The sequence below is a fragment of the Lactuca saligna genome, chromosome 8 (genome assembly GCF_052625555.1).
Source record: "Lactuca saligna cultivar CGN05327 chromosome 8, ASM5262555v1, whole genome shotgun sequence".
In the NCBI taxonomy this organism is placed as follows: Eukaryota; Viridiplantae; Streptophyta; class Magnoliopsida; order Asterales; family Asteraceae; genus Lactuca; species Lactuca saligna.
In genome coordinates, this window is record NC_136424.1 from 90,753,274 (window position 1) to 90,767,801 (window position 14,528).

The 14,528-nt window shown below is 30.5% G+C and overlaps 1 protein-coding gene across 1 annotated transcript; it reads left to right on the plus strand.

Annotated features, from left to right (window-relative positions):
- Positions 1–907: 907 nt before the first annotated feature.
- LOC145010901 (heat shock cognate 70 kDa protein 2-like) lies at positions 908–3,526 on the plus strand. Its single transcript, XM_078969471.1, has 2 exons — positions 908–1,228; positions 1,662–3,526. The coding sequence occupies exons 1-2, from the start codon at positions 1,015–1,017 to the stop codon at positions 3,392–3,394; spliced, it is 1,947 nt and encodes a 648-aa protein (XP_078825597.1). The 5' UTR covers positions 908–1,014; the 3' UTR covers positions 3,395–3,526.
- The last annotated feature ends 11,002 nt before the right edge of the window (positions 3,527–14,528 follow it).

A 14,528-nucleotide genomic window follows, 5' to 3' on the forward strand; every position in this document is an offset into this window, starting at 1 on the left:
TTCAAGCATAATAGATAAAAGGGCAATTTTGTTATTTAATATGATTTCCAATTCCATTTCCTACTAACCAAACAGAATCTGAAATTAATTCCAATTCCATTTCTAGTTAACAAAACAACACATGGATTTGGATTCAAATTTCTGACAGATTCCTTTTCCAATTCCAATTCCAATTCCAATTCCCCCAACAACATTCTGCGAACCAAACAGCACATAAAAAATAGAAATTTCTAGAAGTATGTTGCCAAACACACCATTTTCATTAAACTTGGGTACAAAGATCTGATATACAAGTTGTTCTGCGTAGAACACTAGCAAGAGTTTAGAACTGTTGTCTTATCTCCTAATGCAAGCGGTATAAAAACTAGTATTAAGACTTGATGGGAGAACATTTCATTGCACCATTAAGCCAAATGTCTATTGATTTATGAGTAATTTAAAAATAAATTGAAATCTGTAAACTACACTCCGCATTTACGTACTTATAATAGTTCTATATCAAATTTATTTTATTAATAGTAACATAGAAATAATCTCCAAATATATAATAAAAATAATCTAAATTTTTTCATAATATATCATACACGACTAGTCATATTTTAAAAATACTATATTATATATAAAAAAGTCTTTTACATCACATTACTTAAAAACTCCCGAACTCTCAAATAAAACCAAAGCTTTTAATAGGTAGCAATTTATTGTTTTCAAACGCTTAAGCGAAAAAAAAAAAAAAAAAAAAAAATTAGAAAAGGAAATCACTGCAGAAAACAACACTGGGAAGCCTCTAGAACCAACCAGGAGCGGAGAAGAAGAAATAAAGTAAATGATAAATTTAAACAGGTGAGGAGAGATATCTAGTACATTCCGGAACAGTATTTTTCCCTTTATATAACCATCCTACTTTCAATCGTCCTCCATCAACAAGAAAAAAAAAAAGCAAAGCGCTCTCTCAATTGAATTTCTGTGTTAAATTTCACAATTTGATCTGTTTTTTGTTGAGTGATTGGAAAAATGTCGGGAAAAGGTGAAGGACCAGCCATCGGTATTGACCTCGGAACCACATACTCCTGCGTCGGCGTTTGGCAGCATGATCGTGTCGAGATCATCGCCAATGATCAGGGCAACAGGACCACGCCTTCTTATGTTGCTTTTACGGATACTGAACGATTGATTGGCGATGCTGCCAAGAACCAGGTCGCCATGAATCCAACCAATACAGTTTTTGGTATGTTCTCTCTCTCTCTCTCTCTCTCTGAATATAATGGAATGCGCATCTCTTATCATTCATGCTGATTTGCTTGAGACTTAGGTCAAAGCTTGAAAGTTAGATTTATGTGTTTTGGTAGATCTATATGATGTTACAGAGCTCTGTATTTGAAGTAGAAGTCCATGCATTTTGAGTTTCACAAATTCGGTTTCTAAATAAATTTTATGGTTTTATGAGGAAAAGGGATATTTTGGATCGTAGTATTTGAGAATCATATCGACGTCTTTAATTCTTTCAGGAAAACGTGCTAAATTTCTAATTTCAGTGTTTTTTTTTTTTATTTTTTTTTTTATTTTTTTTTATTTTTTATTCTTCTGTTTAGTAAGCTCTAGGTTTGAATTTGAGTTTAATTCCAGTGGTTCTTAAAATCAATTCATTGTGATTTCTGCAGATGCTAAGCGTTTAATCGGAAGGAGAATCTCTGATCCATCAGTACAGAGTGACATGAAACACTGGCCGTTTAAAGTTGTCCCCGGCGCCGGCGAAAAGCCCATGATTGTCGTCAACTACAAAGGCGAAGAGAAGCAATTCTCTGCTGAAGAAATCTCTTCCATGGTTTTAATCAAGATGAAGGAAATCGCGGAAGCTTACTTAGGCGTCCCCGTTAAGAACGCGGTGGTCACCGTCCCCGCCTACTTCAACGACTCTCAGCGACAAGCCACCAAGGACGCCGGTGCAATCTCCGGTCTTAACGTTATGAGAATCATCAACGAGCCAACCGCTGCCGCCATTGCTTATGGGCTTGACAAGAAGGCTTCAAGTGTTGGCGAGAAGAACGTGCTGATCTTTGACTTGGGTGGTGGCACTTTTGATGTTTCTCTCCTCACCATTGAAGAGGGGATTTTCGAGGTGAAGGCGACTGCCGGAGACACTCATCTGGGTGGGGAAGATTTCGATAACAGGATGGTGAACCACTTCGTTCAGGAGTTCAAAAGGAAGAACAAGAAAGATATTACCGGGAATGCAAGAGCTTTGAGGAGATTGAGAACCGCTTGTGAAAGAGCAAAGAGGACTCTTTCATCAACAGCTCAAACCACAATCGAAATTGATTCTCTATACGAAGGAATCGATTTCTACTCGACAATCACCCGTGCAAGATTCGAAGAATTGAACATGGATTTGTTCAGAAAGTGTATGGATCCAGTCGAGAAGTGTTTGAGAGACGCGAAGATGGATAAAAGCAACGTTCATGACGTGGTTCTCGTGGGCGGGTCGACCCGGATCCCTAAAGTTCAACAACTGTTGCAGGATTTCTTCAACGGGAAAGAGCTCTGTAAAAGCATCAACCCAGATGAAGCGGTGGCGTACGGCGCGGCGGTGCAGGCCGCCATTCTAAGCGGTGAAGGCAACCAGAAGGTTCAGGATCTGCTTCTGTTGGATGTGACGCCTCTATCTCTTGGACTTGAAACCGCCGGCGGTGTTATGACGGTGTTGATACCACGAAACACCACCATTCCGACGAAGAAGGAACAGGTGTTTTCGACTTATTCTGATAATCAACCAGGCGTTTTGATTCAGGTTTACGAAGGTGAAAGAACACGAACTAAGGACAACAATCTGCTCGGAAAATTCGAGCTTTCTGGGATCCCTCCTGCTCCTCGTGGTGTTCCACAGATCACCGTCTGTTTCGACATTGATGCTAACGGGATTTTGAATGTGTCGGCTGAAGATAAAACGACAGGGCAGAAGAACAAGATCACGATTACAAATGATAAAGGGAGGCTGTCGAAGGAGGAGATTGAGAAGATGGTTCAGGAGGCGGAGAGATATAAGGCGGAGGATGAAGAGCATAAGAAGAAGGTGGAGGCGAAGAACGCGTTGGAGAACTATGCGTATAACATGAGGAACACTATTAAAGATGAGAAGATAAGCTCGAAGCTGGCGGCGGAAGACAGGAAGAAGGTGGAGGATGCGGTGGAGGAGGCGATACAGTGGTTGGATGGGAATCAGCTGGCGGAGGTTGAAGAGTTTGAGGACAAGATGAAGGAGTTGGAAGGGATTTGCAACCCGATTATTGCTAGGATGTACCAGGGCGGCGCAGGTGGGCCGGAAATGGGTGGAGGTATGGACGAGAACGGGCCTTCAAGTGGTGGCGCCGGACCAAAGATCGAAGAGGTAGATTAAGGTTTCTGAGAGGGTTTTTTGAAAGAGTAAAAATGTTTATGTTTGTGTCATGTTTATGTTTGTGTAGTGACTTGTTTGTTCTTTTTAAAATATAATGCTATCATGAATTTTTCATGATAAATCTGTCGCCAATATTCTATTTGTGACTTTGTTTGATTGTTCGTTTATTTAAACTGGTTTCTGTCTTTTGGAATTATGGAAGTTTAAAATTGGAAAGCAAATCTACCTCTTCCTTCTAATAAACAAAAACCTAAAATTACCACATATCCTCCTACAACCTCTTTACCACATTATACAACCTCTTTACCACATTATTAGTTTGGGTAATGGACACACCAACCTACCATTATCATACATTATTAGGTTTAGGATCTATATTATTTTTTAGGATAATCATTGCACACTTTGCCGTAATATTATAATTATTAGTTACCTTGTGGTTATCTTGTTTTTCGAAAAAATAATTTTCTTTTTTATCTTTTTTCTCTAAAAAAAAAGTAGTAAATTGGATTTAAATTCAATTGGAGTAGCAACCGAAAAAAAAAATGTTTTTTCCATGTAAAAACGAGAATAAGAAAGGAATAATAATAAATAAATATTACAATAGTGTGCCATTTGATTGTATGCAGGTGACATTTTTTTTAATTAATAATATATATTACATATATTTTATTGATATGTATATTTTGTCATTTCATTAATTAATACTATATATTACATATATTTTATTGATCTGTATATATTATCATAAACGTAACAGTGGTTAAAATTTTAAATATTATATAATAAAAATCTAATAGTTTTTTCTTATTATATCTTAATTTTATGTTTTTTTCCTGAAAAAAACCTTGTTTTTATACTTTGACCTTTTTAATTATTATTTTTCGAAAAAAATGTGAAATATTTTTTCAAAAAAAAAATTAAGATTGTTTTGGAAAAAATAAACGGTTAGTGGATTTTTGAAAAAAAATGAAAACTACAATATATTTTATGAAAACGAAAAAATATAACATATAAAATCTTTTATTCAAAATGTTAATAATAATAATAACATACATGTCAACTTATTGCATTGTAAAAAATGGAAAAACCAAAAAAATGAACAAACCAACTATTTGGTTTAAATTAGATAATTTCAAATTTAATTTTAATGTAAAATTTTAAATGAACCAGAGCCTCATTTATTATTATAAATGGAGGGTGCTTTATGATATTTGCCTAAAAATAAGGGGGCAAACCGTGGTGAAGAAAAGAATCAGAAAAAGTATATAAGCACAGCGAAAATTGAAAAAGAAAAGAAATGGATTTACATGGTTGAGCATTACAGTATTTTGTGCCAAAACATAGGAAATAACAAAACTAGATTGGTGTGTGGTAGGGAAAAAATAGATTGGTGTTTTCTTATTCACGTCAAAATCCTCCGACAATAGCTATTCCTGAAAATCAGCGCTTCATATTAGAAACTATCACAATTTAATTACAATTAATTCTAATAAATCACCCAAATATAAATCAATTTTCATCCCTCTATAATAAATAATTAAATCTTTTAAAAAAAAATTAAATCAATGCTCCAATCACTACCATTCTTACATACCTCAGTAGTAATAAATAATTCCTGTTTCATGCATATTACTGTTGCAGGGAAAGGATTGGTTCAAGTCATTCCATTTGCTAGATAAAGTGGACCTTTTTCATGCATATGGATTGAACAATTCCATTCCTTCCGTTAATCCATATACAAACCTATAATTCGTAAAAGATGTAGAAAAAGGAAGATCAAACATGATATATATATACACTAAATAGAAATGTACTTTTGTATTTTGTCAGAAAGATTTTTTTTCTTTCTAAATGGTCTAATATAGCATTGTACTTTATGTTATAACATGTTACTTTCATTTATACTTTGACCATTTCTGTATATCTACTTAATCAGTCTTATTTACTTTCATCTCTTTATGACACTATGTAGTCAGGAAGTACTACTTGGCCCATCCAAGAAAAAAAAAATCATTTTCAGAGTCAAAAGGAGCCTAATTTTATATATCCCATGAAGATGGAAACCCCAAAATTAGACATTTTATTTCTTGCTTAGAATGCAAAATTACAAACTATATATATATATATATATATATATATATATATATATATATATATATATATATATATATATATATATATATATATATATTAAACTATTGCACTTGAAAGTACAATGTTATAATTATGTGTCTGCGTGCTCAGTTTGAGCTTGTGACCAAATATGCAATAATACACAATCAATTGAAAGTATATTACTGTTTCTAGCATTTAGCTCAAGGGTTAATTGTAAATAACAACGTACCTTCCTTGGAATTGGTAAAAATTTTATAGTATAATGCCTTAAACAACATCGTACATTGAAAATTCACAAACTATAAATAAAATATTTAAACTTCGTTCGTGTAATTTGGAGCATTTTTAATAAACTTCATTCGTGTAATTTGGAACATTTTTAATGACTTTAGTCTGCTTTGGCACACTAGGACCAAACTGGACAAGCAATATAACAAATATTTAAAAATTGAAAGAAAAAATAAACCGTCATTGACGAAAAATGATATATTTTTATATTTTAATTCATTACTTTCAAAACTGTAATTGTAATTCACGGGTTAGTTTTATTGACATGTAATGTGGCAAAGGTCAACCGGTTGTATTTAAAGACTTGATTCGGATGAGGATTTTTTTATGAATCGTCAAAGTATGAGGGGTTGTCTCTAATGTAATATTATATTACAAGTAACTTTGGCAATTACATGTATTCAAATCACCAAAGAAAAATAAGAAAGAGGAGTTGATTTTCTGATTTGTTGAAAATCACAAACTATAAGCAAAAAGAAGACCATACTTAGAATTTGGAACATTTGAATGAAACAATTTAAGAATACCCAAGGATCAATACACCAAAAGTTCATAGAAACAAAAATGTCACGTAATAGCGTTGTAACGACCCGTCTATGGTATGTTGTTTTTATATGATTTATTTAGAAGTTTGCAGAGGGGCTCGGCAAGTCTATTGCCCGACTCGTCGAGTAGAGACGGGGTCTTGAGCAGCGTTTAGATCGGCGACTCGACGAGTCCGCCTGCCAGGTAGAAACCCTAAATCCCCGGGTTGCACCCTATTTAAACTATCATATGAGCCCCAAACTCGTCTCCTTCACCCTCAGAGCATCATTTAGCAAACCCTAACCATTCCATTGAGTATTTGAGCATTTCTTGTGTGAATCTTGAAGTTTTGAAGAGAAGAAGGAGGCTAGATCCAAAGGAGAAGAAGAAGATCCAAGGTCTTACACCCATTTCAGAGTTTATTTAGGTAATAATCGGATTCCTTATGTTTCTATGATTGATTCTCCTTCATAAGCATATTTAGCCCATTTTATCCATTCCTTAGCTTGTTCATAGTAGAGAGATCACATTAGATTGATTAGCCTGCGGATCTAGCCATGTTTCAATTCCAAAAACGTAGATCTATCACCTTTTTGGAGCCATTTTGCATGATAGCCCTAGATCTACTCTTTTAAGTGCCTTTTTAGCCTTTATATCCTTTTTCATGCATATGTACACGTAAAGTTGGAAACTTTACGTGGTAAACCAGCCTTAGAAACTCAGATCTATAAATTGTATGCAGTGGTTTTGAGCAGAATCGAGTTTTTGGTAACTGCATGCATGTGACTCGGCGAGTCGTTCTTCGGACTCGGCGAGTCGAGTCGCGAGTCCCCGATCTTTCCCTTTTGAGTGATTCCGAGTGGGGACCAGTGAGTAGTAGAATGGACTCAGTGAGTCGGAGGTTAGACTCAGTAATGGAGGGACTCGACGAGTTGTTCATACAACTCGGCGAGTCTAAGACAATCTTCTTAGATTCAAGAACAACTCGTCGAGTTGTTCATACAACTCGGCGAGTCGGATGCAGATAGCCTGAGTTTTAGAATCGAATGGGAACTCGTCGAGTTTATGCCATACTTGACAAGTAGCAGCGAGCAGGGTTGAGAAATGAGAGTATGGACTCGGCGAGTTGGCGGCCCAACTCGGCGAGTCAGGTCAACTGTAAGTTGACTTTGACCATGAGAGTTGACTTTGACCAGGAGAGTGGACTTTAGCTAGGGGTAAAATAGTCATTTTACCCCAATGCAGTTATTAGTATTTAATTGAGTGTATTTGTGGAATTGTAGCCGGGGAGATACCGGAGCAACAGCAGATAGCTTCCAGAGCCATACACTCAACAGCCAGATCACGAGGTGAGTTTCCTTCCAGTAGGAACGGGTCTAAGGCCACAATGCCGGCCCGTTTAGCTAGTAGTAGTTTCCGGACTTCGGTCCGATGCAGATTTAGAATGTTTGATGCCTTCGTGGCTCAGACAGGATTTATGTGTTATGTGTTCCGGGTTATAGCCCGATGCAGTATGCAGTTTATGTGTTCATGCTAGTTGATATGTTTATGCTATGCTATGTTCAGTAGTTCCGGACTTCTGTCCGATGTAGTCAGTTCTGGACTTCGGTCCGATGCAGTTAGTTCCGGACTTCGGTCCGATGCAGAGGGCAAGGCCCTGGTTAGTTCCGGACTTCGGTCTGATGCAGTTTCCGGACTTCGGTCTGATGCAGTGGGCAAGGCCCAATATGTGTTTATATGTATTTTATGGTATGTGGTAGTTTGGGGGAGCTCACTAAGCTTCATGCTTACAGTTTCAGTTTTGGTTTCAGGTACTTCCGCAAGCAAAGGGAAGAGCTCGGGTTGATGGCATCGCATACACCACAACTTCAGTTGTCCTGGGAGATGTTTTTAGTTTTTCATAAATGTGATTGATACAGTTTCTTCATAACACCTTGCTACTGTTTTGAGATATTGACGTACGAGTTTTATTTTATGATATTATCATAGTGTTTTAGTAATTGTTAAACAAAAATTTTTAGGTCGTATTTTGAGATGTTTCAAGCGTTGTACTTTGTTTCACTTGAGCATGATGCGTGATGTCTTCAAAAAGGGTAGAAATGTAAATGGGGTAGATAAATTAGGTGTATACTAATAATTAAAATTACAAAGCTCATCGTGCTCATTATTAAAAGGGAAAATGACTTATAAAGGTAATCATTATTGTCACTTTGTTTACATTTAAGTAATTTCTTTATATGTACACATTTGAGCATTTAACTTGTTATATATGTTCACATATTGCCATTGTCACCGGCTGTAACAGGTGAAATGATAATATATGAATAAATTAACAAGTTAAATGGTTAAACGTGTATAAAAAAAGTTGCCTAAATGTGAACAAAATGAAAAGTTAATGACCCTGATAAGTCATTTTCCCGACTTTTAATAGCGATTTTATTTTTTATATTTGTTTGTATTTTTTTTTTCAAACTTTATTTTTAAAATATCCATAATTTCCTAAATATTAATCAAAATATTTCTCAATTTTAAACTTTACTTTTTAATTAATAAATGTGTTTTTGTTTTGTGAAATGTTTTATATAGCCTCTTATATATATATTTTTCTTTTGTTTTGAAGCTTATACAATATTTTTAAAGTAAATAACATCTAACAATAAAATTAAATAAATTAAATATGTAACAATAAGAATAGAGGGTCTTTTAAAAAGTTAAAAAGAAAATATTACTTAACAAATAAAAAAATAAAAAAATTTATATAATGTAAATGTTTTTAAATTATTCCAACTTTTTAATGTTTTTTTACTTAGAAGTTTATAAACTTTTAATTTTTTTAATACAACGTTTTAAACTAGTGTTTAACAAAAGTATTTTAAAATGTTTTAATAATTATTAAATTGTCATATAAAATATGTGAATCACTTTAAAAATATTGTAAAGAAAGTTTAGAAATAAATGTGTGAAGGTTATAGAAAAATTGTATGAAAATGTAAAAAAAAACAAGTAAAAAACTTGTAAGAGAATTTTAAAACATTTAAAAAATATTTGGTTTAAAAGCTTTTGTATTAAAACTATATGAAAGTATAAAAAAAAGTTGAAAAGAAATTATAAGCAAAGTTTAAAACATTGTATTACAAAAACCTATAAAAAAATCATAAAAATGTTGTAAGAAATTATAATTTTTTTTTTGAAAATTTGTAAAAAAATGTGAAAAAATATCATAAAAGTGTTGTAAGAAATTATAAAAAAAATTAAGAAATTTATAAAAAAAAATTGTTCACATTTACTCATTTAGACTATTTTTTTTTTTTTTTTTTTACATATTTGACCATTTAACTTGTTAAATATGTTCACATATTACCATTTTCATATGATGGTAATATGTGAACATATGTAACAAGTTAAATGGTTAAATATGTACCAAAAAATAAAGTTACCTAAACGTAAACAAGACGAAAAAGTAATTAACCTCACATGTTATTTTCCCTTATTAAAACAAATCCAAACATGATCAAATCAATCAATTTTAGTATAATTAAGGGTAAAATCTTCCTAATCATGCGCTAAAATAATTGTTAATTATATTCAATTTTTATTACTGTTTAATATTATAAAATAGTATAAAGAGTTTTTTATGTTGATCTGAAACACACATAATAAAAAATACATGTTATTTTTAGTCAAAATGGCCATTATGACTTTTTGTTTAATTTGGTCATTCTTATTATTTCTTTTCTTTTTCTTAATCTTTCTCACTTAAAACAAAAAAACAATATACAATGTTTTTTTTTTTTTATTATTTATGCTTTTTTAGTTTGCCAACCGTGTAGTATACGAGTTTATAATCTAATATATATATATATATATATATATATATATATATATATATATATATATATATATATATATATATATTATAAAGCTATCATGTTTTCTTGAACCTCATGTATTTGAAACTCCCAAAATTATATAGAAGCATTTTTGCTCAAACCACATTCATTTGAAACCCTCATATTTTAACTAAGACAACTTAAAAGTCTTCTTAATAATGATTTAACGCTCAAAGGTTTTATAAGTTATATTATGTTTAATAAGCACTTAATGAAACGTCTATTATAAAAATATCAATCTTTTGGATAGACATACATGCAAACTTCATAAAGAAAACAAGCTTAAAGGTTTTTGTGTTGGTTTGAGGTCTTATGACCACTTTTCGAGATATATTATCATGTTATAGTTTTTAATTTGTAAGTGTGTTATATACTAATTATTTTTATATTTTTCTTGGTTTTGGATTCTTTTAATACAGTTGTTGTATGTTGTGTTTTAATCGTTAATATATATATATATATATATATATATATATATATATATATATATATATATATTAGATCAGATAGATGTAATCGATCATATGTTATATACCCTGATGTGGATAATATTTAATTAGATATGTTAAACAATATCGTTTGTTTTGTACCGCTTCAAAAAAAGTAACTAACTAAAATTTGTGAATATTTTAAATTTTCCATGTAAATCTAAAAAATATATTTTTCTTTTTGCCACATGTATTTGAAACTCTCATTCAGTTTCTTTATAATAATAATTATACATTGGTTAATAATGTTAAATAGGTGTAACACGTTAATTGTAATCTTAAAATTAACTAAACCTGAACATTAAATTAACATATTTTACTTCTACTTTGTTTTTATATGTTATTTTCTAAAATTGTCAGTTTAAAGTCACAACTTTTGAATAATTTATATAAAATACTTAAATTGTTAATTTAAATATAATGTTAAAGTATTAAATTAAATGAAAATTTCAATTAAACTTAAAGAAAATACAATGACTATTTTGTATATAATTATAAGTTATCAATTATAGTGTTAAACGTAAAAACTAAATTGTAATCACAAATCAATTAAAATATTTCCTAAAACTACTTTTATAAACATTAATAATTTCTAAATAAGTATCTTACAAATAACTTACAACGATAATAGTTAAAAGTAATATTGCTACCTTTAAAAACAAAAACAATGTTTGATGTTTTAAATAACTATAGTAATAAAAATTAAAAAGTTAATCAAATGTAGTTTTTAAAATCTATTTTTTTAAACTAATTATTCTTAACAACAACTATAAATAACATTAACTAATAAACTATACTTAATTTTATTTATGAGTAACATGTTGATGTCTACTGAGACGATTAAACATATATAGTTTTAATAGATTTAATATGATCATATAATTCAAAATAATCAATAGTTTATACTAAATTAGTATGAATTATTATATCAAAGTTAACTATGACATTTTTATATTTAAACAACATATATTTTTAATTTATAATTTTATTCTGTGCAACGCGCGAATATTCGTCTAGTATATATATACTAGGCGAATGCCCGCGCGTTGTGCAAAAACACCTATATAGTTGAAATCTTTACAAATATCTATTTTTTTTAATATATCAATAACGTTGTTGTTAAATTTGATATAATAATTTAATATATAATATATTGATTATTTTGAATTATATATGATATATACATCTATTATAACTGGATAATCTCAATCGTTTGAATGACTTCTACCTGCAAGTTACACATGAATAAAATTAAATATAATATATGGTTTAATGTTATTTATAGTTGTTGTTATTGTTAATTAATCTTTTAAAATTTATTTATGTTTTAATTTATATCATTATAATTATTTAAAACATCAAACATTGTTTTTTGATTTAAAAGACAATAATATAATTATTTATATAGAGTTCTTTTAACTATTATTTTTGTAAGTTATTTTAAGCTACTTATTTGAAAAATTTTAACGATTATAAAAATATATTTGGAAATATTTTTGTTAAATTAAGATTACAATTTAGTTTTTGCATTTATCACTTTTAACTATTTACAGAATATTCTTTGTTTTTTTAAGTGGAACTGAAATTTTTATTTAAGTTGACATTGTAATGTCATATTTAAATTAACAATTTAAGTATTTTGTCAAAACTGATCAAAAGTTGTAGCTTTAAACGGATAATTGTTTACTTACAACAACATATTAAATCTAATAAATTAAGTATAATATGTTAAAATTTAAAGACATAACTCTATGAGTAGAAGTGAAGATATTATTTTAAAGTTAAAATTTAGTATATATTTATGATTACACTTTAGGTTTGAGATTTATTTAACCTTATTAATTAACTTATAATCATTATTAGAAAGACACTACAATTAATCACTTTTAACTATTTACAAAACATGCTTTGGGTTGTTTAAGTTAAACTAAAATTTATATTTAAGTTGAGCCTATAATGTTATATTCAAATTAATATTTTAAATATTTTATACAAATTGTTCCAAAATTGTATCATTAAAATGATAATGGTTTACATCCAACAATATATTAAAACTAATAATTTAAATATAATATGTTAAAAGTTAAAAAACATAACTTTATAATTAGAAGTAAATACATATTCTTTCAATATTGAAAATTTAGTTTATATATGATTACACTTTAGGTTTGATAGTTATTTAACGTTATTAACTAACTTATAATTATTATTAGAAAGAAATTAAAATGTAAAGACATAAATTTTAAAACCAAGTTTTCATTTTTGCAAACATCAAAACATCGATTAATATTTCAAATTCAAACGTAAACAATATTGTCACAACCGAATACATCACAAAGATCATAAAAATAGTTTTCCCCGATAATGTGTACGATCACGTCGGCGCCTTCCTACGGTCCTCGCTAGTACCTGAAACACATAACACAACAACTGTAAGCATAATTGCTTAGTGAGTTCCTCAAAATACAACCTACGCACATACGCCTTTCCAGGCCCTGACCTTCCGGTCTATGTGTGTGACATCCCCATTTTCACGGCCAGAAAAGACCGATTTTTGTTTATGCTTTATAAAAATCAGAGTTCTTCTTTTATTAAAAATGTTGCGGAATTTGTTCCCAGAAAAACATGATAAATACGTTATTAAAACATTTCCAAAGAAATGTACTTTATTCATTTTAAAACGTTTGGGATGTCATCGTCAATACAGGAACATAAGCATAAATAGAACTTACATTTATTTACACTAGTGATCTACATCTCTTTAAATCTGTCAGTGTAAAGTGACTTCGTATCAACACCTGTGATATAAATAAACTGAGTGGGTCAGGTTGGGAAACCTGGTGAGTACATAGGGTTTTCAACCCACAATAATATAATTATTATGTTTAAACAATCAAACAATCAACCCAATTACCCATCCCCATTATCTTCTTTAGTCTTAAGGATATACCCTAAGAATCAGCTATTCCTCGTTTATTTAGTCCTAAGGATCATCTTAAGGAATCGACACGAAGTCCATCATTACCAAGGCTTATAGAATATATCTGGTGAACACGTAGTCCGAAACATCTGGTAAACACTTAGTTCAAAAGTAACTAGTGAACACACTTAGTTCAAAATACCTAGTGAACACACTCAGTTCAAAGATACGTAGTGAACACACTCAGTTCAAAAATACCTAATGAGCACCTAGTTCAAAAATACTTACATGTTACGAAACTGCTATCGTTCCACTGGACTGTCTAGTATCCTCCATAGTCGTCATCTATACTCCACTAGATGACTGTATCACCGACAACACTGATGTCTCCCATCGTGTTATCACAAAACAACTATTTCATCTACCCATGTTTTTCCCAACACGTTTTGTAGATATAAAATACGTATACATTTTAAATCATTTAAAACATGTATAAAAATCTTTCACTCAGCACAGACAGCAAATATTTAGACAATATGTACACATAGCACGTAATTTATATTAAAATACTTCATATCTATGTGTAAGATGAAAGGGACTATGCACTCACAACACGTAAATTATATAATAAATACTTCATATCTATGTGTAAGATGAAAGAGACCATGCACTCACCTGAGAAGGTGGTGACTCGGTACTCGGACAACGCTTCGTTTACTTTAAAATAATTTCCTTCGACGAAACCTAGTATTATCACCAATAGATTTTAGTCTATTATTCGCCGAGACTAATTAATAGTCTAGCTATTATTACTATTATATAAGCATTAAAAAAATACTTATATAACCCATAATAATAGCCCAAGTATTTATTATATGTTCTTAATAACGTTAATATAATTAAAT

Excerpts from the sequence above, each read along its gene's own strand:
- LOC145010901 (XM_078969471.1), top strand. The coding sequence starts at position 1,015 with ATGTCGGGAAAAGGTGAAGGACCAGCCATCGGTATTGACCTCGGAACC. Across the intron at positions 1,229-1,661 it reads TCCAACCAATACAGTTTTTG|ATGCTAAGCGTTTAATCGGA; the intron begins GTATGTTCTCTC and ends TGATTTCTGCAG.